We start from the raw sequence: 27,650 nt of genomic DNA, 5'->3' as shown, positions 1-27,650 counted from the left end.
TTGTAGCCATACAACATCTTTTGTTAAGTTTCTTATTAAACTGAGCATAGTAATTCACTCATTGGGTTAAAGTCAGTAATGTGGGGGGTGGGGGAATGCATTTTCTTTTCATATACTTTGAAAAGCATCTTGAAAGTAAGGCATGCTGGAGGAGTTGTGGGGGATCAGCACCAATGTAGTGGATGCTCTCGCTTGATGTTGCTGTGAGGGAGCTGAAGAGCAGCTGGGTGCCACTGGCAGCCGCTCCCCCACATGCCAGCATGGTGGGGTTCTGCTTGCGCTCTGTGTTGGGCTGTGGGTGGTGGGGGATTGTGGCTTGAGAGTTTGTTAAATCTCTGATAGTAGTTGGAGTTTGAAGACAGTTGTTTTAAAAAGAATTGCAAATGCAGCATTGACTGCTGAAGTCATAAAGCAGATGGTGTTACGAGCCACAGGAGGGTTAAACAGTTGAACAATATTGACTGTTACACTCATAAATGATAATTAATATGTCTTTTTTATTACTGACTCAATTTCTGCTGCTTGCTTGGACTTTTCTGTTGCTGTCAGTGAGGTTTGGCTGTTCTGAATGAGGCCGCAGTTTGCTCAAGAGTCACTGCCACCTATGGGGCCCAGAAACCTCCTGCAAGAACAGGATGGGAATGAGCAGCTAAGAAGACAAGGCGTAAAGAACACACAACTTCACCCATTGGCAGAAAATCTTGTTTAAAGGAATTTCCTCCCCTTCTAGCCCTTCAGAAACCACGGATAGAAAGGGATAGAAACTGAATGATGGATTTTAAGAAGCTGTACCCTCCTTCCTCCCTCCCTCCAATTACTACTTGCATTTACAGGGTAGAATTAATGAAGTTAATTACATCTACACAAAATCTCTTGGTTGAGTGAATTACTTAGATCTTTTAAAATAGAGACATAATTTTCTGCAGGGTTCACAGACTGTTTTTCAAGCTTGGTTGGTTACTTTGGTTTATAGTCCCCATGATGCATGGTTGCTATCTTAAGCACTCTGGGGTGAACCTTTTAGAGTAATACAAGATGTCAAATTCAGTGTCAGGACAACTGCAGTGTTCAAAACAAAAATACTGAGATAAATAAAAAGACCGGTTTCTAACAAAGATGAAAAAGAGGTAAAATGTAAAGCAAAACAACAGGCAGAGGCTCTTAGAGGGTAAAACTATATTGTGTAATTAGCAAAGAAAATGTCTAATATGCTGCTTGTCTGGCAGTTGTTTGTTCATCCTGGTGTCATCATTTTCAACATGCAGCATTAACTGAAGGAATTTTCAGGGGTATGCTTACATGTTAAGGTAGAAACAGAAAAAAAGGACAGAGAATAATCTGTGCAATCAAAACATTTAAAAGGGACACCTTACAGTAAGTAATATTCAAGATTAGGACTTCAAAGAATGGAGAGATCAGGCATACATGATTTTGAGGCTTTAACAGATAATTTTACTTTAAAACTACCTGACATGTGAGGTTGACATTAAAGTTAAGCTTAGATTTAGGGCTGGAGGCAAACTTCAGCATCTAATTAATTTTTCACCAAATTACATGTTGGGGGTTTTTTTAAGGAAATTTTTGTGCAGATTTAATTTAGAACTTTCTTGCTTTTTTTGCTTTAGGGATTTAAAAAAAATTAGAAATCAAATAGAAGGTTTTTATATGGAAACAATAATTTTGTTTCTTGTGGTGATTGAAACTTAAATTTCTGTTTCTCATTTACTGCTGTGTCCTGGGCTTGCCCCTGGCTTGTATCTTAAGCAGCGCCCCATGAGCAGCACTTTCCATGCTGTCCTTGTCTCTAGAAAGGCAGAACACACCGTGTTTCGTGAAATGTTGTTCAAAAAGATCCTAGTTTGCATGGAAAGTAAGGTGATGTGTACATTACTAGAGTTTTCCTGAAACGTTTCGATAGCATTTCCTAATGGAAAACTTCAGGTTTTTCAGATCAAAGATTTGTATTTCAATCCTCCATCAATAAAATTCCAATCCTTACTGCATACAGATTTTCATTATACACAAAAGGAGTGCTAACAAAGATTCATTTCCAAGAAGAAAAGGCAAAAGCATCATGTATGCAATCCAGATACAAGAAATTGCCCCCGCAGCATAGACAATATGGTAATGTGGACTTAAGTGTGGCATGAAGACTCAGGTGGCCCAGTAAACATAAGAACCTGAAGGTTTTGAACAGCCATATTAAGCGGGCATTTATTTAGGGCTTTCTGAACACACTAGAAAAACCAGTTTAACAGCAGCATTTGCTGGTTGACCACAGAGTGAAGCAACTAAGTCAGGGAGGCATTGGGAAATCTTCCCAGGAAAGAAATATTTTTGGCTGATGATACTTCCGGGCATTAGGGTTGTGAGGTGTCCTTCGGAGTCACATCACTGCAGCTGGCATTCCTTCTGTTAATGACTGAGCCTTACCAAAGGAAGTCAGACTTCCAGTTCAGAAAACCTGTAACTTAACTTACTAACTTAATTTTGTTTGGGTTGTCTTGGGCTATGCTGATTGAGAGAGAAACTTGTCTTAGGTTTGGTTTGTGCAGTGTCCAGCTCCAGGAGTTGCATACCCATGAGCGAGGTTCACTATGAGCTGTCACAATATGAGCAAAATTATGTCTCATCAGTAAAATTACATTTTAGTAAAATACGTGGAGACAAAATATTTAATGCAACTATTAGTTGAATTGTACTGTTTACAGGAGTCACAGAGGGAGCACTCCTCTGAAAATGGGCAGTTTTAGAAAGAATCAAGGTAGTTTGTTTGATAGGTGACTTATCATAGGACAGGTTCTTTCACCATCTGTATTTTCGATAATTACTAGTTTTATCTAAATGTTAGAGATACTCTGTGTTTGTCATCATTAATGATTTTTATTATATTCTACTAAGGACATGGAAGCCCTTTATTTTCTATTTATTGCTGTGAAATTATTTCAAAATTTACAGCTTCACAGATGCAGATTCTCTCTGTGGTTTTTAATTGTGCATATTTATGATTTTGGTGTTTTGCAAGATTCTGGAGCTTAAGCCCCTCAGCTGTCACTGTTTGCTGCTGATGGAAACACCTTAGCAGCAGCAAACAACTGCTGGCAAAAGGAATTGCAGCACTAAGATAAGGTTGTTTCTAATCTAAGTGCTTCTCGGTTGAAAATCGCATGAGGAAAAAACATATTCAAGGAATCAGTCAATTGTGGCTTTTTTCTAATGTATGATATTTACAACCTCTGACAATTTGAGCTGAGAGCAGCAAAAATCTACCCTAATTGCAAGGACTGCAAAAAAATACACTTTTTCCCCCGTGAATAAATGATTGTTTCTTTGGGATGAAATGTGTGTCTGCATTATGAAAGAAAACAATAACAGTGCTGTGTCTGTGCTCATTAAGTGGTTGGAGAAGAATGAACAAGTCCAGATTTTTCTTTGTGTCTGCCTAGATTTCAGATGACGCAGTAGAGCATGTTCCCCGATGCTTCTAATTCTAAAGGGAATAGTGTACTTTACGATGATACTTTTGTTACCAGTTTTCACTTTCAAGAATGTCTGTAAAGATTTTGGATACACTCCTGTGCATTACTATGCGAGGAGTAAGCCTTTGTGATTCTGGAGTGTAAGTGTAGAAAATAACTCAGGATTTCGTAATGTGTCTAGAATTCATATCAGCACCAAAGTGCTTATGGTTTGAAAGAAATATGTGTTATTTCTGTGAGACTGCATGTAAGTATGTATATATATATATATATATATTTAAGCAATGTTTCTTTTGCAACATTACTGACTTAACTTGTAAAATACTGTTGTGTTTTCATCTTAGGTCTGAGGGTAACAGTGTTACTAACATCATCCCTCATGGTCTTGGGAGCTGGCCTGAGATGTGTTCCAGTTTCAGACCTAGAAATTAGGAAGAAGTAAGTGAATTAATTATTTTTAATATACATATTTTATTCTTTCTGCTAATGTAATTTTTGTTGCTACTACAAAGAAATATTAGTGCAGATTTTCTGGATGAAGCTGATATGCCAAATGTTTGTTGTGTGGCCATGGTTTTACATGCTTCTTCACGTCTTAAATGGGTTTTTCTAGTCCTTCTTCTCCATAGTATCTGAAGATCAGAAAGCCCTTTACAAGCTTGAGTTAATTAAGCCTCACCCCATCCCGCATAACTAATATTAATCTGCTTTGCAAATAAGGAACCAGAGATTTAGAGAAATTCAGAAACTGGCCCAAGATCACACAGAGAGTCATGCCTCAAACCCCAAAAATAAGTAATTTGTATGCAAATGTTAAATAATTAGTTCATTTTCTCATATCAAATGTATGGCATCATGCCGTGAGACAGATGAATTTGTGCAAAATGGCTTTTTTCATGTAGTCTCTTCCAGTCCATGTTCCAAAGTAGCTTTGTACTTCTTCTGCAGTGAAATGATTGTCTACTGTACACATGCACCTTAAGAATTTGTGATAGAAACAGACTCCTTCCTAAAAATCCCACAAACCAAACAATTCAATTGTTCCATCAGCATATCCTGAATCTGGGGATCCTCAGTAAGTACAAGAGTAGGGCTTATTTTGTACAGCCAGGGAATATGGATCACTCGTTGTTCACATAACTTTCTTTCGCCTCTTAGTGCGAAGGAGGTGGGAGTATGGAGGCATTACTACTCTTTCCTGCTACTTTAAAAAAGCAGTAGCACTGGTTCTTTGCTAATTATGCTTGCATAATATGTAAACACTAAGAAAAGCTCTTAAAAATAAAATGTTTTATGTGGGTTGGGTTTTTTCCCACTCGAATTCTAGTCAGCTTGAATTCTACCAGGCAGTCCCGGTATTACTTAAGCAAGTTATTTGGGTTTGGGTTTTTTGTTTTCTTTTATTTTTTTCTGTTAGTATTGCTTAAGCTGAAAATCAGCTTGGAAGCCTTTTAAGCTGAGAAAGAAAATGTTTGGTGTGAAGTTGAAAGCTGATGACTGGGTACCATGGGTAAAACAAAGAAAGAGGTTCAGAGAGAGAACTGGGTATGTAAAAAACACATTAACTGTAAAACTAGCCCCCATAAGTAAACTACGAGCAGTGTGTCAGGTAGGGGGAATGCAATTTCTTAGGTGTCTAATGAGCATATAACAAAGCACTCAAGGTGCTCCTGATGTTGGTTGCCCACTGTTGCCCATTTTCACAGGGTGTTCAAGGACTCTGTTAGCAGGGCAGGCTGAGCTAACCATATTGTGCTACCCTTCACAGTGACCCTTTTGAGGAAAAGTACTGTTTGGGTGGCCAGGGAGAGTTGTCCTCATTTTACCCTTGGTCTACATTTTCTTGAAATGTCAAGGGGTGCTCGACTTTCAGTTTGTTCATTCTCATCAGTCTTGGGTTAAATATCAATAGCTTTTAAATGGGACAGATGACTTCAATGCAATGAAATGCGGTATTTTATGTAGCTTTTCATTTATGGTGTGTGCCAGAAGACATGTGCTGCCCTAGGCTTTACCAAAACAAGGATGAAGACTGTAAATAACTGAGAAGATGAAAATTCCCAAGTGAGATGTGAGGTATCATTTGGGGAATGCAAAGGAGAGTTTCCACAAATTCTTAGCACCTTTAAACAAGGTTTTCCAGCATAGCTGCAGCAAGGAGGTCTAGGAAAACAATGAAATACATAACTAAGGAAAAACATTCAAGGAACAACTTCTTCAACTAGAAAAAGAAAGGCTTTGGACTCTATAGAGTCTGATGAGTGAGATGCATAAAACATGATGTTAAAATTTATTGAAAACTATATAGGGAAAAAAAGAGTATGAACAGAATCCTGATGGAAAAGGTTAATAATTTCATATATTCATGCTGAGTAAATATGTATCATCTCCAGCTGAAACTGATAAATTTGCCTACTTATCCTACTCCCAAAAAAGAAATTTTCAAGAACTGTAGCTCTACATGAGGAAGTAGCTTGATCTTTTACTCAGTTTGATTAAAAATCTACCAAGAATTAATTATGGCCAACTGCGTGAAGCAAAAGAATGGTTTTCAGTGAAGTTTCTTGAGACTTTGTAAATAATTGTACAGACTGTGTGACCTTATACCATGTAACTTGCATTGTTTGGAGGGCTAAGGCTTAAGGCCAGTTCTCATCCGTTATTTGAAGCGTGATACCAGATAAAATAATATTTTTGAGATGAGCATTACTGCTTAATGCATTAGCCACAACTGGCTGAGTACCAAATAATGCACTTATTCTGAGTGTGTATATGCATTAATAGAACAATTTGAATGTTACAGAGCCTGTCAGAGGGACAAGATCACACACAAGCTAATTGGAAGCATTTCAGAAGCCAGTGTAACTGGAATTTCTTTAAATGCTTTTGCGTGTTTTGTAGTGTGTTCCTTCAGTCTGTGAGTAATCTGTGGGAATATGCCGAAGATTTCCATGGGACAATTCTGTCAGAGCTAATATACATAAAATTAAAAGCATGTTCATGAGGTTTGTAAGGTTCAGGTTGGGGGTTTTGTACTTTGTAGCAGTCTCTGCTCCCTAAGCTCTTGTGATTTAACATAAAGGAGAGCTGCTAAAGCCCACCACCTATCAGAGCAGTCATAGACGTAAGGAAATCACTGTTAAGACTGACATTTAATCCTGGCTGCTTTATGCTCCTTATCTCAAGCAGACCTGTAATATCCAAGTGTATTCTTAAGCCCCTTTCCAGTCTATAATTATTCTTTTGGTTATAGTGTGTAGTATCAGACTAAGATCATCTCCAGTCCTCTGAGTCGTGTTTTAAACATAGACCTTAACCTCTCTTTTCAGTACATTTGATGCCTCTGCATATGAGGGAAAATTCAAGTTGCACATTTCAGTGTGTCTCTTGAAGCAGCTGTGAATTTTCTATGGTAAATTTTTTTTCTCTGCCAGTGTGTGACCTAAAACTATACTGGAAATCCATGCCAGAGCTGCATAAATTCAGTGCAGGCTGAAGTGGGAGTAGATGGGGAAAATGTTGAAGTGTGAACTTGCATGTCAGATGGAGGATCCATCCTTTACATGGACTGATAGAGTCTGTCTCATGTACATATGCTTTTACCTGTTTTCCTCCCCAGCCCAGTAACCTGTGGGGTTAATGAGTCTATCATACAGACAAGGACGTTAAAAAGAATTTTTCTTATGTACCATGAGCTTCTGGGTTTGTCAAATGTGCCAGATATGTGACAGTAAATTTGACTTCTAAAAATAAACCCCCAAACTATTATTCCTTTCTAAATATTGTGAAAACTTCATTTGCCACACCTATTTTTTTAGTTCACAGTTAATATACATTATATAGAACATAAAAGAAAAAAAGATGTTTTCAAATTGTACCTTTCCTGGATCTTCTTCCCTTCTCTGGAGGTTACAAGAACATCACTAATGCTTTTTTGCCTGTGTTTTGTCCAGTCCTTTCCTTTCTGACTCCTGCTTGTCACTGAGTAAATATTTTCATTGAACTCTTTTAGGATTTGGTTATTTTATCCTGAACATTAACATTACTGGGATGCATTTTTTAATTGATTAAATCAGAGTTGGTTTTTTCCCTCCACATAGCACTTCATATTTACCTTGTATTCTGTGTTTAGGAATAGGTTTACATACATCTTAGTTCTTAAATCTAGGCAAAAAGCTGTATGAGCTGAAATGTGTAAAAAAGAAGGAAATAAAACGATGAAATCAGCCCACAGCTGTAAATCTTTGGCTTTTAAGACTGATTGTGTGATGTAAGACTTCTTAAAATGTTTTGAAAGACAGGATAATTAAAGACATGGAAGTAAAGGATGTAACATAATTTGTCATTTGTATTGAACACATTAATTAAGCAATTTGTTAGAACCTGTTATGCTGTGGGCTGGTAGGGTTTGTCCTTCACATTAGATTTCACAACAGAGAAGTAGTTATTGAGGACCTTGAATCATGGCAGTGAGAGGTTACTCCTTGGCAGTAAATGCCATTAAAATGTTTGTTGGGAACCCAACAAAATAGCGCAGAGGATTACAGTGGAAACAGAGTGGTTGTTTACACAGTCATTTATTGGAGACACACCAATAGCTGGTAGATTCTGTAATTGTGTCTTTTTGTTAGTATTACCAGTTCTTGGGATTTTGAATCTTTTTCTTACTCTTGAGATACATTGCTGTGAACTCATTTTTTTCTGCCCTGTATTTGTATTACCACATCTTTGGTACATTTTGGTTCTATTACAGAGTTGCAACGTAGTTTGTATTTTACTCCTGTTAGACTTACTCTTTAACAATTCCACATTTTTACTTTTTTCATCCCTGAAAGCCTGAAGAATTACACAGGATCATCTCATTATTTGTCTTTTCTGATCCTAAGGCTGCCGTAAGCTACCATTCTTATGCATGAAAAATGCAAAGGGGCACCTCGGAAGAGGTAATTTCAGTAAAGCAAAGACATACTAGGATTCCCATATTCCCTGGGAATACTGAACACACTTCTGTGCTCAAAAACTCCCAACCAACCCAAAGCGGAGCATCTGTGGAGAAGAGGAATTAAAGTGTTCTAGGGAATGAGAAGAGCCTGTTAGGAGAGGATGGCAGACAAATCAGCCTGTAAGAAATAAAGACAGAGTGTGCTGAGTGTTTTGTGCTCCCTACCTCACTGGGGAAGAGCAATGAAAAAGGGATTTAATCTAAAGCAGGGGTCTGGGAGTAGAAAGGTGAATAAACATACTTGTTTGTGTGTTGTAGCTCAGCAAGCCGAGGGGGAAAACATTAAGATTGAGCACTTGCCTGGTGCTGATGGTGCTGGTTTGTGCTGCAGTGCTGGGGAACGGCTGAGCTGGGTTAATTCTTGGGATCAGAAAAAGAGGAAAGTGGGGAAAAAAGGAAGCAGGTCATTCCTGAGTAAGTTCACATGGGGAATACGTATTTTTTATGCTCCTGTAACTTAACAGTTTATCTTGTTTTTATTACCTCCACCAGCTTCATCTTGTACACAGGGTATTTATTTTTTAACCTCTGCTCCAAAGCATTTCTTTTACACGAAAGGTCCTGTGAGTTGTTCTTATGTGGTGATGATTTTTCCAGCTTTGCTTATTTGTTCATGGTAGTGGGGGATGATTTAGTGTCGCTCTGGCTGCCCAGTGGTCCCACCTGCCAGTGCTCAAGCTGCGTGTCCTGTGTTGCAGCAGCAGCCCCTGATCAGTGCCACCACTCCGGAGGCAGCCAAGTTGGCTTCTTCAGCTGGAGCAGCTTTAGTGGAAAAAGGAGATGACTTGACAGTTCTGGTCATAAACACACTGTTCCTTTTGCTCCTGTGCTGGACTTTGGCCATGGCACTGTGGGTGTCGTCCACCAGCGACCAGCGTGGCTGCTGAATTAGCAATTTACAGACCCTGTGTAAATTCTTGGAGTACTGAATCCAGTACATCAAAGAAACTCAGAAAGGGCTTGGTATTGCGGCAGTATTTAGTGGGCAGCACTTCTACAAGGCCTCAGCCAGTGTAAGCCTATGCTGGAAGGGAAGAGAATTTATATTCTCTGTGGGATATTTAGCTTCATCTCATATAATGGCAGGTGGTATCCTTAACTGTAGAATGCTTTTAATTTTTTAATTATACTGAGTTCTTTGCTTTAGTTTGTGACTCATATTATGTTGGCTAATTTCTGTCCTTAAAGAATTCATATTAATTGAATTTGTATTGAAGTTGCTGCATTATAATCAAAACACTCTCTTGCTCTTTCACTCGCTTAAGAAAAATTATTCAGGAATATTTAAATACGTCTTGTTTATCCCATTCCTTAATTTGCTGCATCTCCTGTGCACTCCTACTCTTTTACTAAAAAAATCCTACTTAGGACCTCTTTTGTACTAAGTAATCTTAATCAGCTTTCTCCCACAGCAGCCCCAATAGCAGCCAGTCCTGGTGCACGTCCCTGGTAATTTTTTTTCTGTATGTTTTGCTTCATTAGCCCATAGTGTAATTGCCTACTTTGTGTTTACAGTGCTGCTTACTTTGCGTCTTTTCATATTTGATGAGCATGTCCACTGTTAATGTTGCTTTAAATATTTCTTCTTTTAGTAATTGGTTTGTGGAGTGGGTTAGTTTTAAAACAAAAACAAGAAAACAGAACTTATAATAAAAAAACCATCAGCTTTGACTTTATCTGTCCTTATCCATGAAACCTGGATAAAGGGAAGAATGCCCCCACACACAGTTGTGTGACAGGTGTGATGGCTGCACAGTAACCCGGTGTGAGGATGCAAGGAAATTTGTCACCACAGTGCCAGGGGGTCTCACTGTACACCCACCTCATCCCTTTCCTCTGTCAGGATGTCTGATGGAGACCTCAAGGGTCTTGGCCTGAGATTGCTGCTTCCTCACCTTGCAAATCCTTGTCTCTCTCGGCAGGCTCTCAGGAATAAATTTTGGAGTAACTGGTTTTCCAATCCTTTAAATTTAATCCCAAAACTCACTGCCTTTCAGACCATTGTAAATGCATTTGCTGTTTTAAGTGTGGGAGAAGAGACATGAGGCTGGGATGCCTGGGAGATGCTGTGGTCCCTTCCAAGTCTGCTCCCATAATAGTCTGACTGACTGTGCTGAGGCCATGGTTCATACAGAGGTGAAACATGAGCCTAATTCCTGATGAAAATGGCTAAATGTGCATTTTTAAAGTTTTTCTCTTTTCTTTTTCACTCTGTTGCTGGAGATAATGTACCACACAGTGACTCAAGCTTTCTGCTTGTAATAATATTTCTTACTGGTGAGGGAAAAACCAGCTTTAAATTATTCCTCATATCAATGGCTGCATGCATCAAAAACAAGCTAAAAAATGCTAATGACCTCAACGCATGAATATCTGGAAGGCAGAAAGCTTTTGTAGTATAAATGTATCGTTTAATGAAAATATTGAAAGTATATTTCCATGAAATTCATCTATCAGAATGTTATTTTTAATAGACGAATTCATTGCTTTACCCAGAGGTGTTTTTCTTGTCAGTCTTTTTCCAGACATAGAGTGTTACTGTGCTCTCTTTGGGGTATAAACAAAACAGCATTTGCATTGGTTCTCCCCATACTCTATAGCAATGAATTGCAGTAAAACATGAATTTGACCTCCCTAATTCTCTTTGCCTTAAAAGTGCCTGAAAAAGTTCCACTTACTAGGAGGTTCTTTTGTTGTATTTATTTTTGTGAGTTTAAAGAAAAAGCTCTATCCACTTCTAGTAGGTTGATTGTGAAAAATAAGAAGTGATTCTTGATGAAACTGGTGTTGGTTCCCTCTGAGGTATAATCAATCTCCTAATATATAATGTGGGTAACTCCAGGCCTTTTCATATGCCTTTTCCTGGGCAAGCAATGTGCATCATACGTCAGTGCAGGCATTCTAGAGTAGGAGGTATTTGCTTGCTTTGTTGCCATGTAGTGACACTAAATTCAACAGCACTTCAAAAGTTCTCTGAATTCCTCCTGTGGAAGGGTCTCTTTCATTTGCTTCCAGGAGTTTCCACAATGAGCTAATCACTACATAAACCTATTTGTCTTACAAATTAGCAGGAGTTGAACAATCCACTTGTTTCAGTGAATTAAATTGACAGGCATGTGAAAGAAGTATTAGCCATCCATTTCTATAAAACATTAACTTCTTTATCTAGAATTGCTTTTTGCGTTGTTAGGATCAGCAGTTCATGTACTAAACTTTTCCATAGTAAGTGGCACACTACAGCGCTGTCTTCCTGCAGAATAAGCACTCTCAGTGACTTCATTGCTCCTCACACTTTGCCCAACAGTGGCAAAACAGATTTACAGTTTATTTTTGTTGTATTTGCACAGAATTTGAATAGTGACTAAGTGGTCAATTCTCATGGCAGTGAGTGGGAAAAGCACGGTAAAGGTTTCATGAAAAAAACCTGCACCAGAATCACATCTTCTCAGGGCTCTTGAAATGAGCTCTACTCCCTCCTAAGATGCAAAGGAATTGAATTTCCCACTTGGCTGGGGTCACTGTGTTCAGAGAGTCAAAGCAACAGCCTGGGGATGACAGCCCTGCTCTTTACTGTGTTGTCTGCCAAAGAAAAGGTGAAAATGCTTTTTCCATACCGTGAATCAGTTAAAATACTGATCCAACTTCTCCAGTCTTAGCCTTCCCAGAAAAAGTTCAGTTTACATGTCTTAGATCTGAGCTTTGGATACTTATTTTAGTGTTGTGGGTTTTAAATCCGTTGTATTAAAAGTAATTTTTTTGAGTAAGTACTTTTCCCTCCACTGTTGCCTTTTTTTCCCCATCTGAGTACAGAAACTAATGAGATTTTCTTTCATTTAAAATTCTCCTAAGTCCAGGCATTAGACACACAGTGGTAAAAACACTAAATGTCTGGATTTTTCACCTAGAAAAAGCATTTATGTAACACACAGCTTTTAGATAGCTTAACAAATCCAGTACCTGATGTGGCTGTGACCATGCATGCAAAGTTTCAACTTTTACAAGGAGAAAAAGAAAAATAAAGCCAACTGTAAATGGAAGTGCTTTCCCATCTTAACTGTATGGTATTATCATCAATCACTAGAACCTTTTTCCTGTATAATCTCACTTTTATCATACCCAGTTGGCTCAGTGATACTGTAATTTCAGCATTTACAGTGTTACATGGTTTTCTTTGTTGCTGCCTGCTAGGATATTGCAACAGTGACTGCAAGAAGTGAATAAGGCAGGTATAACCAGGTCAGTTCCTGATAGTAATATAAAGTCTTCTCAGGGAAGTGGTGAAAACCATATAATTAAAGTTATTTATAGTGTGACTTGGTAAAAAAATTGGGAAAGAGATGACAGTATAGTACAATAAGTGTTTTTCTACTCTAATTTCTATTGCTGTATTTGAACCATCCCTTGTACTATATTTTTGCAGTTCAGAGGCCAATTTAGGAACAAAAGTGATCTTTATTTTGTGCAAAAGTATGTGTGTGTATCTGTGGTTTTTTTAGATAGATAGATGCATAATGTAAATGTGTAAGTTACTCATTACTGTGATGCTCTGGCATGTGATATTTCACACTACCATTTACTAACAGTCCCCAAATAATTTTGTTTTGTTTTGTTTTTCTTTAAAAGGGCTCATAAAGGGCTCCTGTTCAATTGCAAGTTACAAGTTTGGCAGAGCACATAAATTCATTAGCAGAGAGGTCAGGTGTGCAAAAACCTTGACATATCAAAATGAGTCCTGACCTGGCTTCTGAGGCAGTTAGAAACAAGATATTTTGGTAGATGTTTACTTCCCCACTTTTGCTTTAAGCTACAGTCATCAGTTATTTTGTAAGTTGAGGATGAATTTCTGGTGCAACTTTTTTGCAATTTTCTCTTTCATGATTGTGATTAAAATGCCTTCTACTCATGTTACTTTCTGTCATTTGACCTCAATAGCTTTCTACTTTTTGATACCTGAAAATAATTAAATGATGGCTGGATAAATAACACATCTGAAAACAGAGCTGGATAAATAACAGATGAACATTACACTCGATAGTGTAATGAGACTGTAAAATGTTTTTCCATCTGGGTAGGATCCTGAGCTAAAGTTGTCTTTTCATCCCTTTCCTCAGGAAACAGAAAACTTGTTGTGCGGAATGAAATTGGAATAGTGACAGGGAAAATGCAGTTCCTCTTTGCACCTTTTCAGTAGCAGAAACAAGAAGAAAATCAGGGGATAACAGAAACAAACCTCTCTTGGTCTTGGAGCAATTTTTAGCACTGATGGTGTATGAGAGGAAACTCATGAGCTGCGAGACCAAAATCTAGTGCAGTGCTGATAAGATGTTGTAACAAACAGCAAAAAGCCACCAATACTATTGTGTTCATATTTCTCTGTCAGGTGGAGCAGCTGCTACATACATCTCCCAGAGCAGCAGCTTAGTAAATGCTCTGAATTGCATTTTGAATCTCTCGTCCCTGCCTCTCTGGGGAAATGAGTTAAGGATGTGCAGAAGAACCATGCAAATAATCTTTTTCTCAGGAAAAAGTAGCTTAATTCAAACCAGTATCGAAAAAGAGATAAAATAAGGTTTAGGCTGTTACCATATGCAGAGATATTTGGGGTAGTAGTCTGTATATTGATGGCAATTTAGTCTGAAAATAGTGTTTATTAACTCAAATATGTTAGACTTGAGAAATTAAACAGTATGAAGATAGAGATGCTCTACCCTGGATGATAATGTCAGGCTTTGTAAATGCCAAAAATGCAGGTGGAAAGGCAAATCTGTGGGAACAGAGAGCAAACTAGCCAGGACAAGGCTGGAGAGAGAGCAGCCAGGAAAACACCAACAGAAGACACCTTGAGAGAGGCAAAATTGGCTCATCCTTTGGAAAAAAGAAGCCAACAAACCCAAAACAACAAAGACAGAAAGGTAATATAGAATTAAAATTCTGGATTAAGGTGCTACTTTCTCCCTTGGGATCTGCAAAGTAAAATTAACATTTGGTGCTCCCTCGAGTACAGAGATTGGTTATAGAGCTTTATTCAGATGATGGAGTTTGATAGACATAATCTAAATCTGAAGTACGTGGTAAGAGTATGTGTGTGTAATTTTCACAATATATAAATTGGGTGGTTTGTTCAGGGTATTTTTACAAAACTTTTCTTCTATCAGATGAAGTGCCTACATGACTACAGGTGCTGCAGAACTGTTGTACTTTTTTCTGATTTTAGTGGGTTTTATTTGCTGTTAGGATGACTACAGAGGAGGCATATTTGAATTAAAACAATAATATCATAGTGGTGTCAGTGAACAGAAGTGGCAGTGTGGCGCCTAAAGCTATAGAGGTTATTTTGTGGTGACACAGTTTTCCAAACACACAATAACAAGAACACAATTTAAACATTAAATTCACTCTGGAGCAAGAGGAGATACTAAAATAAAATCTTTATCTGTTACAGTAGTTACCTCACTTGCTACTGAAATGCAGTTGTTTCTTGGGCTGTGCCATAGCTCTGCAAATACTCTGGAACATTTTAGGAGATGTTTGAGAATAACTTACTGTAGTGAGATAAGTAGAATGAAAATACCAAAGTGCACAAGGATACCTTGGTTTGTCCCGAGTACACCATAGAGTAACCATAGGGGATTGATGTAATGTGTCCTCCAGAAAACTATACCAGAGCATTGTTTATATAGTGGTTTTTATTTATTTAAAGCTATTTCATTTTGGTTTAGTATGTGTGGCAGTTTAACAAGCATTAAAAAGGCCTGACCATGCCTTGGTGTGATGTCCATCTGAAGCACATCATCGACACCAGTAATGAAATCTGTCCTTTCTATGTGAGCATAAAAAAAAACCCTCAAAAAAACCCCAAAACATTGAATTGCTTTCCCAGCTCAGAAAGTGTTTCCTGTATGTGATATATAATAGTGCTTTTTTTTCCCGTGTATTTTTTGTAAATTTTGTTTAAAAATTTAATTTCTAATCCACTGAGAACTGGTAGCATCTATTCCTTTCTATTGCAGTCTACTTAATTCGATAAAGAGTCTGTAGGCATTTCTTTTGCATATTTCATTCCTTTGTGTGCTTTAAAAAACTGCCTGCTATACTGTATGTTATTCAGCCATTTGTGGCTTGAAACAGTGCCTAAATGCTGGCTTATGTTTCCCCATTTTCAGGCCATAGCTTCTTATGTCTCACAACTCAAGTCTTGCAGCAATAACACTGAATTCCTGCTATGGTTAGAAAAACATCACCCATTTGAAAATATCATCTGCCATCACTTTATTGCACAACGAATAGATTTACTTTGGAGGGTTGCAATATCTCATTTGACTCTCTAGCTGTTTTTTAGACATGAAGTTTTTGTATAAATTCCAAAAATAGTTTTGCCTTCCATGGCTGATTGCTTTTTGGAAAAGTCAAAGTGGAAAGTTTCTGACTGAATTCCACGTGTAGGAGAGCCTTCAAAAAGTCCTTTCTGTATTTGTTCATTGTACTAATATTAAGCCAAACTTTGCAGAGACTTCACTGCTTGGAAGTACTATCTCTGTTCTGTCACCAGCCTTATCTGTTAAATCCCAATGAGTGTGAAAAACGAGAAAAATCTGGGTTTACTTGGCTGTTTTAGCAGAATGTTGAGAATGGCCAGATTGCTGGAGAAGACGACTCTCTTGGAAACCCTAACAGCCCGGCCTTCTCATCTGTAGGCACATAGAGCTCATCTGAGTGTGTAAATAAAAATAAATAATGCAGTGAAAAAATATGCAGAGTATTTTGCTGAAGTGTTTCAATTTTGGATCTGCCAAAACGAATTTAAATCTTCTGTTGGGATTTACGCAAGCGAGGGGTCAGGTTTACAGTGTTTGTAATTTAAAGCTTTTCTGCTACTACACCTTTGCTACTTTTATATCCTGTCATGATACCTTTTTGCTGCAAAGAAAGTCCATTTTATTCCCTTTTCTGCTTTGAAGAGAACATTTGCTTCTCTATTTATATGAGGTAATGAGATCAGAGTAGCTCCAGATTCTTTGAATCAATCTAATTGGGCTTCTTTCAGTGTACAGAATATCCCTTCTTTTGCACGGGACTTTCATTTCTTTGTGCAGTAGCTCCATCTCCAGCACTCGATATCTCACATGCCTTTTTAATTAACAAAACCCAGCAAGGAATTCTCATCCAAATGGCCGTGGTCTGTTCTCTCTTTCAGGCTGATTCACGGAGGGCAGCTGTTAAATGGCTTGGCGGGGCCCACGGTGATGAACGCGGCTCCGTTCCTGTCCACGACGTGGTTTTCCCCGGACGAGCGCGCCACGGCCACGGCCATCGCCTCGCTGCTCAACTACCTGGGCTCTGCTGGCGCCTTCCTGGTGGGGCCTCTGGTGGTGCCACCTCCCAATGGCACCGCTCACCTGGTGTCACAGAGCAACACCCAGCACATCAAGGACCGCATCGAGGCTGTGCTCTATGCAGGTGTGGGTCAACCACAACGCTTGAAAACGTAGAAAATGTGCACACTTTCGTGTGTGGTTGGTGCTTGAGAACCACTACCCTCTAGTGGCTGGTTTGCACAGGAACTAGTCTCTGGCTGAGGGAAAATAATTAAGTCAGGAGGCTTTATTTTTTTCCTTTTGTGTAGGAAAGGTTTTTAAATGGCCTTTTGTACAGACTGACTCCAAAGGAAGTAATTCAATTGTTTGTATTGGCTGATCTGGGGAGAAATGTCTTTTTACAGTTTCTCTGAGCTTCCAGACTGGTTTTTTGCTTATTGAATTTTCATTAAAAATATGTTTTCATGACAAGTTGGGTTTCTTCTACTGTTTCTGTAAGGATGGAAATCCAATAGTCTTTTAGCATTAAATTATTTTCTGCATTAACTGAGCCTTAATTTATGACATGCACGTGCCTTTCAAATGTGATTAGATTATTAGTATTTAAGAATCTAACATTGAAATTAAAACACAATAGGTTTTGTTTTTAACTAAAACGACATCATTTTTACTGGTGAGCAATTTCAATGAAGTGACAATGGTTTAGAGGAAAAAATCACTGATATAAAATTCACCTGATAAAACTTGGATTTTATGTCCTTGCTCTTTTTATTGCAATGGCTTCTATGCCTCTTCCTGTCACTTAGAAGAATTAGCAGCAACCTTTAAGGAAACAGATTTGGTTAAGTGGTTCAAGTGTCTACATTCTGATTTTTAGTGGATATAAAGTGGTACAGTATTAAGAGTTGCACATCTGATAGGGGTTTTCCTCTCTTATAATTGCATCGTCTGAAATTCAGCCAGGAGTTAGTCCTAAGTGTTCCAGAAGTCCTAAGGTATATACATTGTGTAGTTTATATGGAGGTTTAAGGGACTGAGTTAGCTGTTTGTGATCATTTACTCCTGGACATTATTCTTACGGAAATTTGTCAAGTTAATATTCCTGTTGGGTGAGGGCCACTTTAATGTTTGCTTTAAAGAAAGTGTAATAAGAATTTGAATCATGACTTCAGCAAGTATTTCTGAGTAACCTACTTTTTACTGGACTCAGATGGAACAACAAGAAAATTCAAGTTTAGCCTTCTTCACAAGTAAATGTGGTGTTAGGCTCTGAAAATCTCGTGGCAGATGAAAATGGCTAGTGTGAAAGAAGGAAAAATGAAAGCAAGCTCCTTTTGTGCTCAGGAGCAGTAGATAAGGGGAGGAGAACCCTAGCAATCAGAGAAGTGCTTTAGCTCTCCCTCTGCAGGTTTTCCGTGGAGAGGGAAGAATTCATCTGCCTAAGGAAGTACCGTGTTGTGCTTAAAACCACTGGTTTGAGTCTGGTAGCGCTAGAAATGTTGCTTTGAGCAGCGCATTAGATTCACATTCTCTTCGATACTCTTTTGGGAGGTTTTCCTAGGCATTTTCCTCAGAAACAGGGATGGATTTTGCCATCAAGGTTCAGGTCTTGCCTGCCCCATGTCTCAGCGTGGCTCTTTCTACCTTTCTGAGCTGGCAAGGGTGTGGGAACACCCTTGTAGACCTGTTTGGGATCACTGGTCCCAACAAGAGATGATCCTACAGCAGCTCTTCAGCTTCCTAGGAATTGTGTTTTGTGGAGCATCTGTATTTCTCACTTAATATTTGAAAGTGCTTTGAATAGAGGTGGTTTCTTTGTGCTTGTGTCCTATGGGATGTGTCTTTTCAGGAGCTGCAGCCCCTGTAGCTGTTCAGACAGTGACAGAGTGCTGCTTTGTGAACATTGCTGGCCTGCAGTGAATCACAGAGATGATGGAAAACCTCCAACTGGTTTAAAATTGCAAAGAACTGTCAGAGAGGAGTTTGCTTTGAATCCTTCATGGGATTTGTTCTGTCTCACCTCAGCCCTGTTTCGCTGGAGAGCTGAAGGCACAAGGTCCCTGCTGGCAGCTTCCCTGTCCTCTCTTGTGTTGCATGGGCTCCAGAGGTGGAAGGATGGCTGTCTCGTGGTGGGTGATAGTGAACAAACAGCTCTGTTCACCTGTGGGACAAAAAATACCTGGTAGGTGGGGTAGGGTAGTATTTGTCCCCTTAAACAGCTGGGCAGAAAACTAGGCTCAAATTGACTTCACAGATTAGTAGCAAAGGTTTTGCAGAATTTAGAAGAACAAGGAGCTGGACTCAAATGTCCCACTTCCCCACTTCTTCAGCGAGTGTGGTCAGGTTTGGTATGAGTTCTCTTTTCAGATACTACAGGAAAGTCAGTTTCACAGGGTAAGTACTCTGCATTTCTAATGAGCTTGTTGCTTTTGTGTGAGGTAGCGTTAAATAAGCAGCCACCAAAAGTTAGATGATGTCTTTTAAAAGACAGTAATAATGTGAATTGTTAACTTGGGATCAGTAGTGCGCCACGAGTGTGCAAATTTTCCAAGGACTTAAGCTCAGACATGATTATGAAGCAATTGCTTATAAACCCATTCTGAAATTGCTCTGTTAACTCCAGTCTCTTCTGTGTTTTAATAAATTGCTGTTCCTTTATCTCAGACTAAGAGCTCAGCTGAATTGCCACAGCCTCTTTCTGTGTCATCTGTGTCGCTGCACATTCTGGTTCACAGCTTAAATAGTACAGATATAGCAAATCAGGAGTGAATTGTATTACCTGAATTGTGTAAGGAAGCATGAATTATTCTGGACTGCAGCCAGAGCTTTTAGCCTTGTGCTTTCTTACATATCAATGTAAAACCATTATTTGTTAAAAAAAAAAAGTTTGTGTGTGTGTAAGGGGCCCTCATATCCCCTGGAATGTTCCCACAGAACGAGGTGGGGAGAAGGGTTTCTGAGAGTGGGTAGGTTTTTGTGCTATGAGTAGCCTGTGTGAAGGAAAAATACTTTGCATCAAGGAGGCTTGTGGCTCTGTAAACCTCTTTTTTTTTTTTTTTTTTCTGGTCTGTTTGGGGTTTGCACAAGCATCAGATGCCTGCTTCCTAGGCTAAGATGCAGGCATCTCTCATGTCACAAGTCACCGTGGTGTGGTACCCAGCTTTCCTGTGAAGCATTCTAGCTTCGCTCCTCCACAAGAGATACATGTACATGTCTGTGTCTCTGCGCAGTAATTTATGACTTTCCCCATTCCAAGTGCTTTGCTCTGTTTGAGCATATCTGGTGCCCTGTTGAGAAGCCGGTAGCTCCTGAAGAAGAGCTTCTTTCTTATGACTACAGCTCCCTTGCTCTCAGCATGGACTTATTTCTTGCCTTCTTGATTTTGCTTGCTTTTACTCACTACTTACATGCCCAGGAAAAGTTTTAGATTGTATTCCTCTTCCTCTAGTCTGGTAAAGTAAATGATGGAGATAAGGGTGTGGGTTTCCTATTGAGGAAGGATTTCAGTATGTAAGAAACCAGATGTGTTTGGCAGTACCTGGACTTTTGATAGAGGTGTAAGTATTGTGTACAAAGCTAAGATGGCACTAAAAATTCATATTCTTCACCAGAGGGAAATGCTTTTGTTTCCAGAGTGAATTCTGCACTTTTCTTTTGTGCATGAGAGCAGAGCTATGTAGGCAAATTTGTTAGCCTGCAAAGTATAACACTGGGAAACATTAAAGAGTTGCAAGAAGGTACTACAAGGACAGCATGCTGAACTTAATAATTAAAAAACAAAAAAAGAGGGTTACTATACTGCTCCTACTACAGCAATTTGAATGGCAGAAATCTTGAGGCAGTTAATAGATGAGGCTCCAGATGGGCATCTCTTATGAGATATTTCTGTGACTTAAAATTATCGATGTGGTTTACATTCTTCAGAAAAAAACCCTGGCCTTTCCCCTTACAGCATTGCAGTATAACAGTGTTAAATAATGAATACCTTGGACAAAAATTTATGGGTTTGTGTGACCACATTCTTGATTGGCTTTACCTGTCTGCAATCTTAAATCTTCCTTCAATATATGATTAAATGTGTGTATTCATGTACGTATGTATACCTATAAACCTATATGTAGACTAGAGGCAGGAGGGGGGATAAACAGCTTTTACTAAAGAGCTGCATCATCCTGTAGTGACAGAGCATCTCATCTCTTTCTTAGGCCTGGGATGATCAGTTACAGCCAGTTCTTTATTCACTGCTCATGGTCTCCAAAACCATGTGCACAAAGATAGAAATTAATCTATTTTCTGGAGAGCAGAGGAGTGAGAAGGTCTAGTTAAAGTGCCCTTGGCCCTCAAAACATTCAGTTACACCACAGCAGGAGAAGAGACACCACATAATTCAAAATGAATCCTTTGGTATTTGATCATGAAAAATGGCATTGTCCTGATATGCCTTTTTTCCCATATGCCGAATAGAAGCATTCATTTCCCTTCCCCATCTCCAGCTGATCCATTTGGACTCTTGAGTGTTATTTACTTTTCAGTTTCCTGAATTTATTTTCTTCTAGTTTAGCAGAAGACCTGGCAAAGTGCCATGTTCATATTGATTTATTAAAAAAGAGAAGAAAAAAAGAAAATTAAGGCAATTGAGTATCTAGCTCTGTTGGAATTTATTTGTGGTGTCAGTGAACACTTCTTTGTTATAAGATCACAAGTTCTTTTAAGATAACACACTTCAGCTATACATTTTTCTCCTTAGCAGAAAAGAATCTTGTTTTCAAAGGGGATAGGAGAAATACTGGGATTGAGGACTGTGGAGAACATGATATACATTGTAAAAGGCCTGTAAAACAAATTAATTAGACTGGCTGTGGGTAGAATTGTTTCTCTTCAGAATGTCTGCTCATGGGACTTACTGTTTTCTGTGAAGTGCTCATCACTTTTCCAGCTCAAGTCCAAACTTCTGCTATGAAATTTTTCAAAGGTTTGAAATACCTGCTGCTAAACAAGCAGAGCATCCGCAAACAGCTGTATTCTTTCTTTTTTCCCCCTTTTACCTGTAGTTTTTCTATTCATCAGCCATTGCTGCTTCTGCACTTTGCTCTTTATATTCTGTTGCCATGTAGTACTGTTTGTGTTGGAACTGCTGCCTTGCTTGACCTTTTGTTTGCCTTCATCATCTTGCACAATGAATAATTGTTATTCCATGCCCTGGGGCTTCCCCAGTCCTATCTGTTTAAAGTCTCTAGCATGCTGTTACCTGCACTGAGTTACTTCCATCTCAAGGAAACGTGGCCAAATCCTCATATTGCAGTTCTCTCTGAAGAGAAAAAGCAAAAGCTTTCCTTTTTCTTCACTGAGTTCCCTGTGTGTGAGCCTGGTTCTCTGCAGCACCGATCACTGGAATGGACTTCCAGTCTCATTGATTCCCCATCTCAATTTGAAATCTTGTTTGCAGAAGGAGAAAGAAATTTCTCCTTCAAGTTACGGAATTCTGCTGTCAGGAGCAGTCAAGCACTTGTGGTGGGATTTATGTCTTGGAGGCTGGCTGATAACAGCACTGCAGTGAAATAAGTCTTTCAATGCTAACATCTGTTCTTGGTTTTGTTTTTCTTTGCCCTCTTGTTTAGAATTTGGAATGGTTTCCCTGATATTTTCCGCAGCGTTGGCCTACTTCCCCTCACGCCCTCCATTCCCCCCCAGCGTGGCTGCAGCAAGCCAGCGGCTCAGCTACAGGAGAAGTTTTTGCAGACTCTTAAGGTAGGACCTCATTGGGTTTCCACTTCAAAGCAGATCAGTGCCTAAGTAAATAAAAACAATTGTGCTTTAATCTTCTCATTGAGCAAACAAGTTGGTTTGTAGTGCTTTTAAACAAAATAAAATTAAATATTAATGTCAAGACATAAAAGGATGCTAACTGCTAAAGAGCAGACATTAAATTTTAAACCACTGTGTGTATCTCCAGACTTCATGCCAGTCCTTCAGCACCAGCAGTGCTTTAGTCCTCCTGTTAGCATGGCTTTTCTTATGCAATGCTTCTGTTACATCAGGTTATACAAGATTGTTGAAAGTGAGCTGTGAGAAAACAGTGAAAACACTGGGCAAAAGTAACTTATAACTTGCTTTTTTTCTGTGCTTACTATATTGGAATGAATTTGAGGTTTACTTGCCTTTGAAGGATTATTCAACTGCTTTCATTCAGCCATGGAAGAAATGAATGAACTATTTAAAACTATTATATGATCTATTAAATCTCATTAATTGTACGTTAAAATATGAAGTGGGAATAGGAGAAATGTCTCCAGATGTGTTTCTGGATAGGCTCAAAGGTGAGCTAGCTTCCTTTGAATTTTTAGGTTAAAAAAAATAAAGGTTATAAAGAAAGTGACAGTATTGCAGCTTCTCCCACTTGGGTTCTTTTGGTAAGACACAGCCCCACATCCCCCCAGTGTTTGTACAGCATCTTTTGTAATGGAAATATGATCTCAGAGGAGCAGCTAAAGCAACTGAAATACTAATGGTGAATAATTGTGAAGGCCCATGCCCTGTACATGATACTGCAGAGAGGAACTTTCTGGGGCAGAGAAGAGCTGCTCCCTGGTACAGAATATGACTGACTTCACTGGGAAGCTTCTACTCTTGCTGTAATTGTTTGTTGAGTGATGTAGTGATAGGAGCTGAATCTGCATATAAAGGGCTGCTTGAAGCTTGATAATTGTGGAGCTTTAGACGTTTAGTTACTACAGACCTATTGTGGGCTGTACTTTCAGTAAGTGTGTTTAGAGGCAGTGGAAACAACTCATCCCTTGTTGTCACTGGGTTTTCTTTTCTTTTGTTTTCAGAGGCTTTCTTTTTTCGTTTGGGGGAGTAATTAGTTGGCAGGATGCTTAATCCTGTGTGTTCATCCTGGAGCAGCCTGGCACTCAGGAGGTGTGAGTACAGCTGGGTGTAGTGGTGCTGGTACAGCTGGTGTTAGTCAGCAAAGTGACCTCTTCAGGGTACTAAAAAACAGCAGTTCCCTTAAGGACACTTAGCACACACAATAATGCTGTTCTGCACCCAAGCTGATGTGCAGTTAGACCCTGCCTGAGGGCTGTGTTGTAAAAATGTTGCTGTTGAACAGAAATCCAAACAGCAAGTGTCTCCGCAGGTGAAATATAAAATTTCATTTGACAGTGCTCCATTTGGGAGTTTTATAACCATTAGATTCCATGTTCAAAGTCTTGTAAACAGTGGACCTGAGATACCGGTAAGGTCAGGATGTAAACAGCAAAGCTGGCTTACTGTTAACAATAATCAATTAAACTTCAGAAAACAAACTTGACTCTTAAATAATAATTTACAGTGTCTCCGAGAATCATGAGGGTTTTTTTAAAATGTGGATAGGTAGGTAATTATATCTCTCTTCCCTCTGGTCTTTATGCATTCTTCCATGCTACCCTTTATCAAAGGCACTTCTTCATTCCTCTGTACATGAAACAATCAACAGTTCATCATTAAACCCACTTACCTTGTGGAGCCATTCAGTAACAATCTGTCATGCAAGGGAGTTTTATAAAAGAAAATGGTGTCTGCCATGCTTCAAGAGAAATCCATCATCTGGCATTAGGTTTCTAAGCTCTCTTGCCTGCCTAATCTAGGCTTCATCTTGGCTCAGAGAGCCTTTCTTTTGACTTAGTGGTATAGACTGAAGGTAACCAGGAGATGACTACCAGGAAATCATGATTTCCCTTTATTGTAGACTTACCTTCTGATGTAAGAGCTGTGTTAAGGCATTTAGGACGTGTGTGAGCTGGTGGCTGACCCAGCTGTGCACCAGATACACTCATGAGAATTGAGATGTTCATCATTTCCCTGTCTTCTCCCCCAGGCTGCAGTTTTATTACTTCAAAATAAAGCAACATAGCATAACTTGACCATTGAAGTCACTGACCTTTTTTCCTTGGACACCAAAGGGATCTATCACATCCTTGCAACTCCCACACTCCTTCATGCCTTCAGGTCCTTGGGCAGTCATCTACATGAGCTGCTTCTTGCAGAGTTATTATACCATCAACAGAGGTCAGCCATCCCCTGTAGGCCCTTTTTGGGGGATTTTCTTAGGAACTTGATTCTTCCTTCTGATTTGGAGGGTTCCTCCTTCTGACAGATTGTAACAATTAGTTGATGTCTGATTATCTCCTGATACCAACTCTCTCAGCCTACAGTGGGAGATGACAGATTGGTCATGGTTTGGGAGCTAAGCCCAAATCTTTTAACAGTCTATCACACACTGTGACAAGTGTAGTTTGAATTTCCATAATAAAAAGTGTAGTGCCCTATCTCAGTTTCTTGGGTGAAGCAAATATGAGTTCTTTTTGTTTCCCCAGTTCAGAATATTCCACAAACTTCAATGGAAAAAAAACCTTAATGCAAGTAAACAGTGGGTAAGTCTTAAAACCTGCATTAAAAAAACTTGTTGTGATTTTTGTTTTGAAGTAATAAGATACTTTTATCCAGTTACATGGCTTTTATATTTTCTAGGGACTGTGTATGCAATTTTGAAATTTTGTATCTGGGGTTTTATGCATCATTATTGCTTTAATGACACTTTCATCAACATCACCATCAGTAATGGAAGCTGCTCAGAATGTGCCTGATGTTAACAGGCACTGTCAAAGTTACTCTGAAAATGATGACTGACTTTGATGGGGCTCCCCTCTGAACCAGCCTGTCTTACAGATTCTAGTGGCGTTAGGTTTCTGAAAAAAATTGAAGAAAAAATCAATTCATATTCCAGCAGAATGGTTTAACAGAGAGGCTAATGCTGATATCCTGTCATTGCTGGTAGGATGGAAAACAGTGTGGGTTCAACAGCTGATGGTGTGACAGACAGCACATTTTTCTACTTTCAGTGGAGCAATTGCAAAATTGCAAAAGCTGTGTACAAGTGACTGGAGCCATGAAATGTGGAGCTGCTACTGAAGATGTGTGTTTCAAATGGCTTTAGCCAGCACAAGATATTGCTGGGCAAGGGGGCAGAATGATGCCTGGTGATCAGTGTTTCTGTCACTGCCAGGCTCCCTTTCTCCTGGTTACCTTCTTTGTTCTGGGCTAGGCAGGGGAGCAGCCTCTTTGTTGGTTTGAAAGACAGGTATCTGCTAAGGAAGGCAGGAGCCTCCCTTGGAATGGAAAATGTAATCCCCTTCCCTCTGAATTACTGTAATTTTGAAATTAAGGGGCTTTCAGGCAATTTTATGAGAAACAGGAATAACAGTTCTTTACTAGTGTATATATATAACAAGGCAATAATACAGAAATATTGGCTTAACTTGACAGAGTCAGGATACAGGCTGACACTCTGTCAGGCAGGGTGGTGGCAGCAGTCTGATTAAATGGTGGCTGCCGTCCTCTTTGAAGTGGTTCTGTCGAAGTGGTGATCCTGTAGAAAGGTCTGGTCCTCCTCTGAAGGTCCAGTGGTGGTTATGTAGCTCGTCCTCTGGGAATCCAGTAGGTAAGGGCTGAGTGTGGTGTTCCAAACCTCAGATTATATCCAGGTAGGAATGCTCCCCCTGGGCAGAACATCTCACATTGGGATGATGTAATTTTATGAGTCATGCAGTGAGGCTGGATGGCCCATTAAAAGAAGATAACTCCCTCTGGGGGATATCAGGGATGTGTCACAGAGGAGATAAAGAATCCTGCCCCACCTGGTTTCAACAGATGGTGATAGAATATATACTTTCGGTTACATCTTATATTGTAATCTAAGACACTCTGTCCCTGGAGACAGCCATCATGCAGATCTGTTAATCTGGTATTGGTACTAGGAGTTGGATGTGGCACAGAGCAGCTATCCCACATCACAGTCTGTCTTGCTGCTTGAGTTACAGAAAACATACACCACAGGAAATTCTGGTCAAGTAAATGACAAAGTTCTCCCTCAGAAGTAGCTCTTTAATGAAGCTGAGGTCCAGGTTGCCAAAGATTTTGAATATTCAGCAAGTGTTATTTCAGAACACGGCATTCAGACTTGTTCCCTCTTAGCAATCTACAATATGGTCCTATTGTGTCCATGCAAAATTCCTTTTTATTTTGTTCTACAGCTGTTGAATTGGCTTTCATATTGATAGTATTAAATAGCATGCCAAGGTGATACAAGATAGACTCGGATAAGACTATGGCATTCTTAAAGGAAAAAAAGTTGTCAGGAAGACAGTAGCATTCAGAGAAATATAACCAAGGTATAGAAGAGCTGAGAGTTTGAGAGTTGTTTTTCTTTGCATTAAAAAATAAATCTGACACAAATTGTATTGGAAGCGAAGGATATGTTCATGTGATGGAAATGTGTTATTCAAGAAGAGGATGTGTGAAAAAGAACACTGCAAAAAGCACTGGCTGGTGTGTTGTGTGTGGAGCATCTAAGGGAGTAAACCAGCGTAAGCTGCAAATTTAGGAGTGTTTCGGAGAGTAATTGAATCTCTCTCTCCCTCTTGGCCTTTGTACCTGTGTGCTATCAAATTGCCCCTGCATGCCAAGGAACTGGTACTGATCAAGATCAGTTTTTTGTAAATCGTTTGGGACTGGAGGGAGCCACGTTTGGGGTTACACAGATATCCCATGGGATACTTGACCTTGGAATCACCTTAAAATCTCTTCACTTTAAAATATCACTGTTTCAGATTCCAAAGTATATTTTCTTTCCAATTTGAAACGTTTTTAAGGAAAACTTGGATGTCTCTTAGCAAGGATTTCACATTTGTTTTCAGTTATGGTGAGTGGGGGAAGTTGTTGGTTAAATTCCTGTTTAGCTCTATACATTGAAGAAGATGATAAAGCTTTGACTGTTTCACATTCATTGACTACTTAAGGTTGAATAACTTTTAT

General features: G+C 39.2%; 1 protein-coding gene across 1 annotated transcript in view; it reads left to right on the top strand.

Annotated features, from left to right (window-relative positions):
- The window catches only part of SLC49A4 (solute carrier family 49 member 4), a 72,580-nt gene that overhangs the window by 17,140 nt on the left and 27,790 nt on the right, over positions 1-27,650 (top strand). The window contains 3 exon segments of the mRNA XM_039555461.1: positions 3,824-3,917; positions 16,676-16,938; positions 22,415-22,544. Coding sequence (XP_039411395.1) covers positions 3,824-3,917; positions 16,676-16,938; positions 22,415-22,544 — 487 coding nt within the window.

This window comes from Corvus cornix, chromosome 7 (genome assembly GCF_000738735.6).
Source record: "Corvus cornix cornix isolate S_Up_H32 chromosome 7, ASM73873v5, whole genome shotgun sequence".
NCBI lineage: Eukaryota > Metazoa > Chordata > Aves > Passeriformes > Corvidae > Corvus > Corvus cornix.
This window is presented reverse-complemented; position numbering and strand designations above follow the sequence as displayed.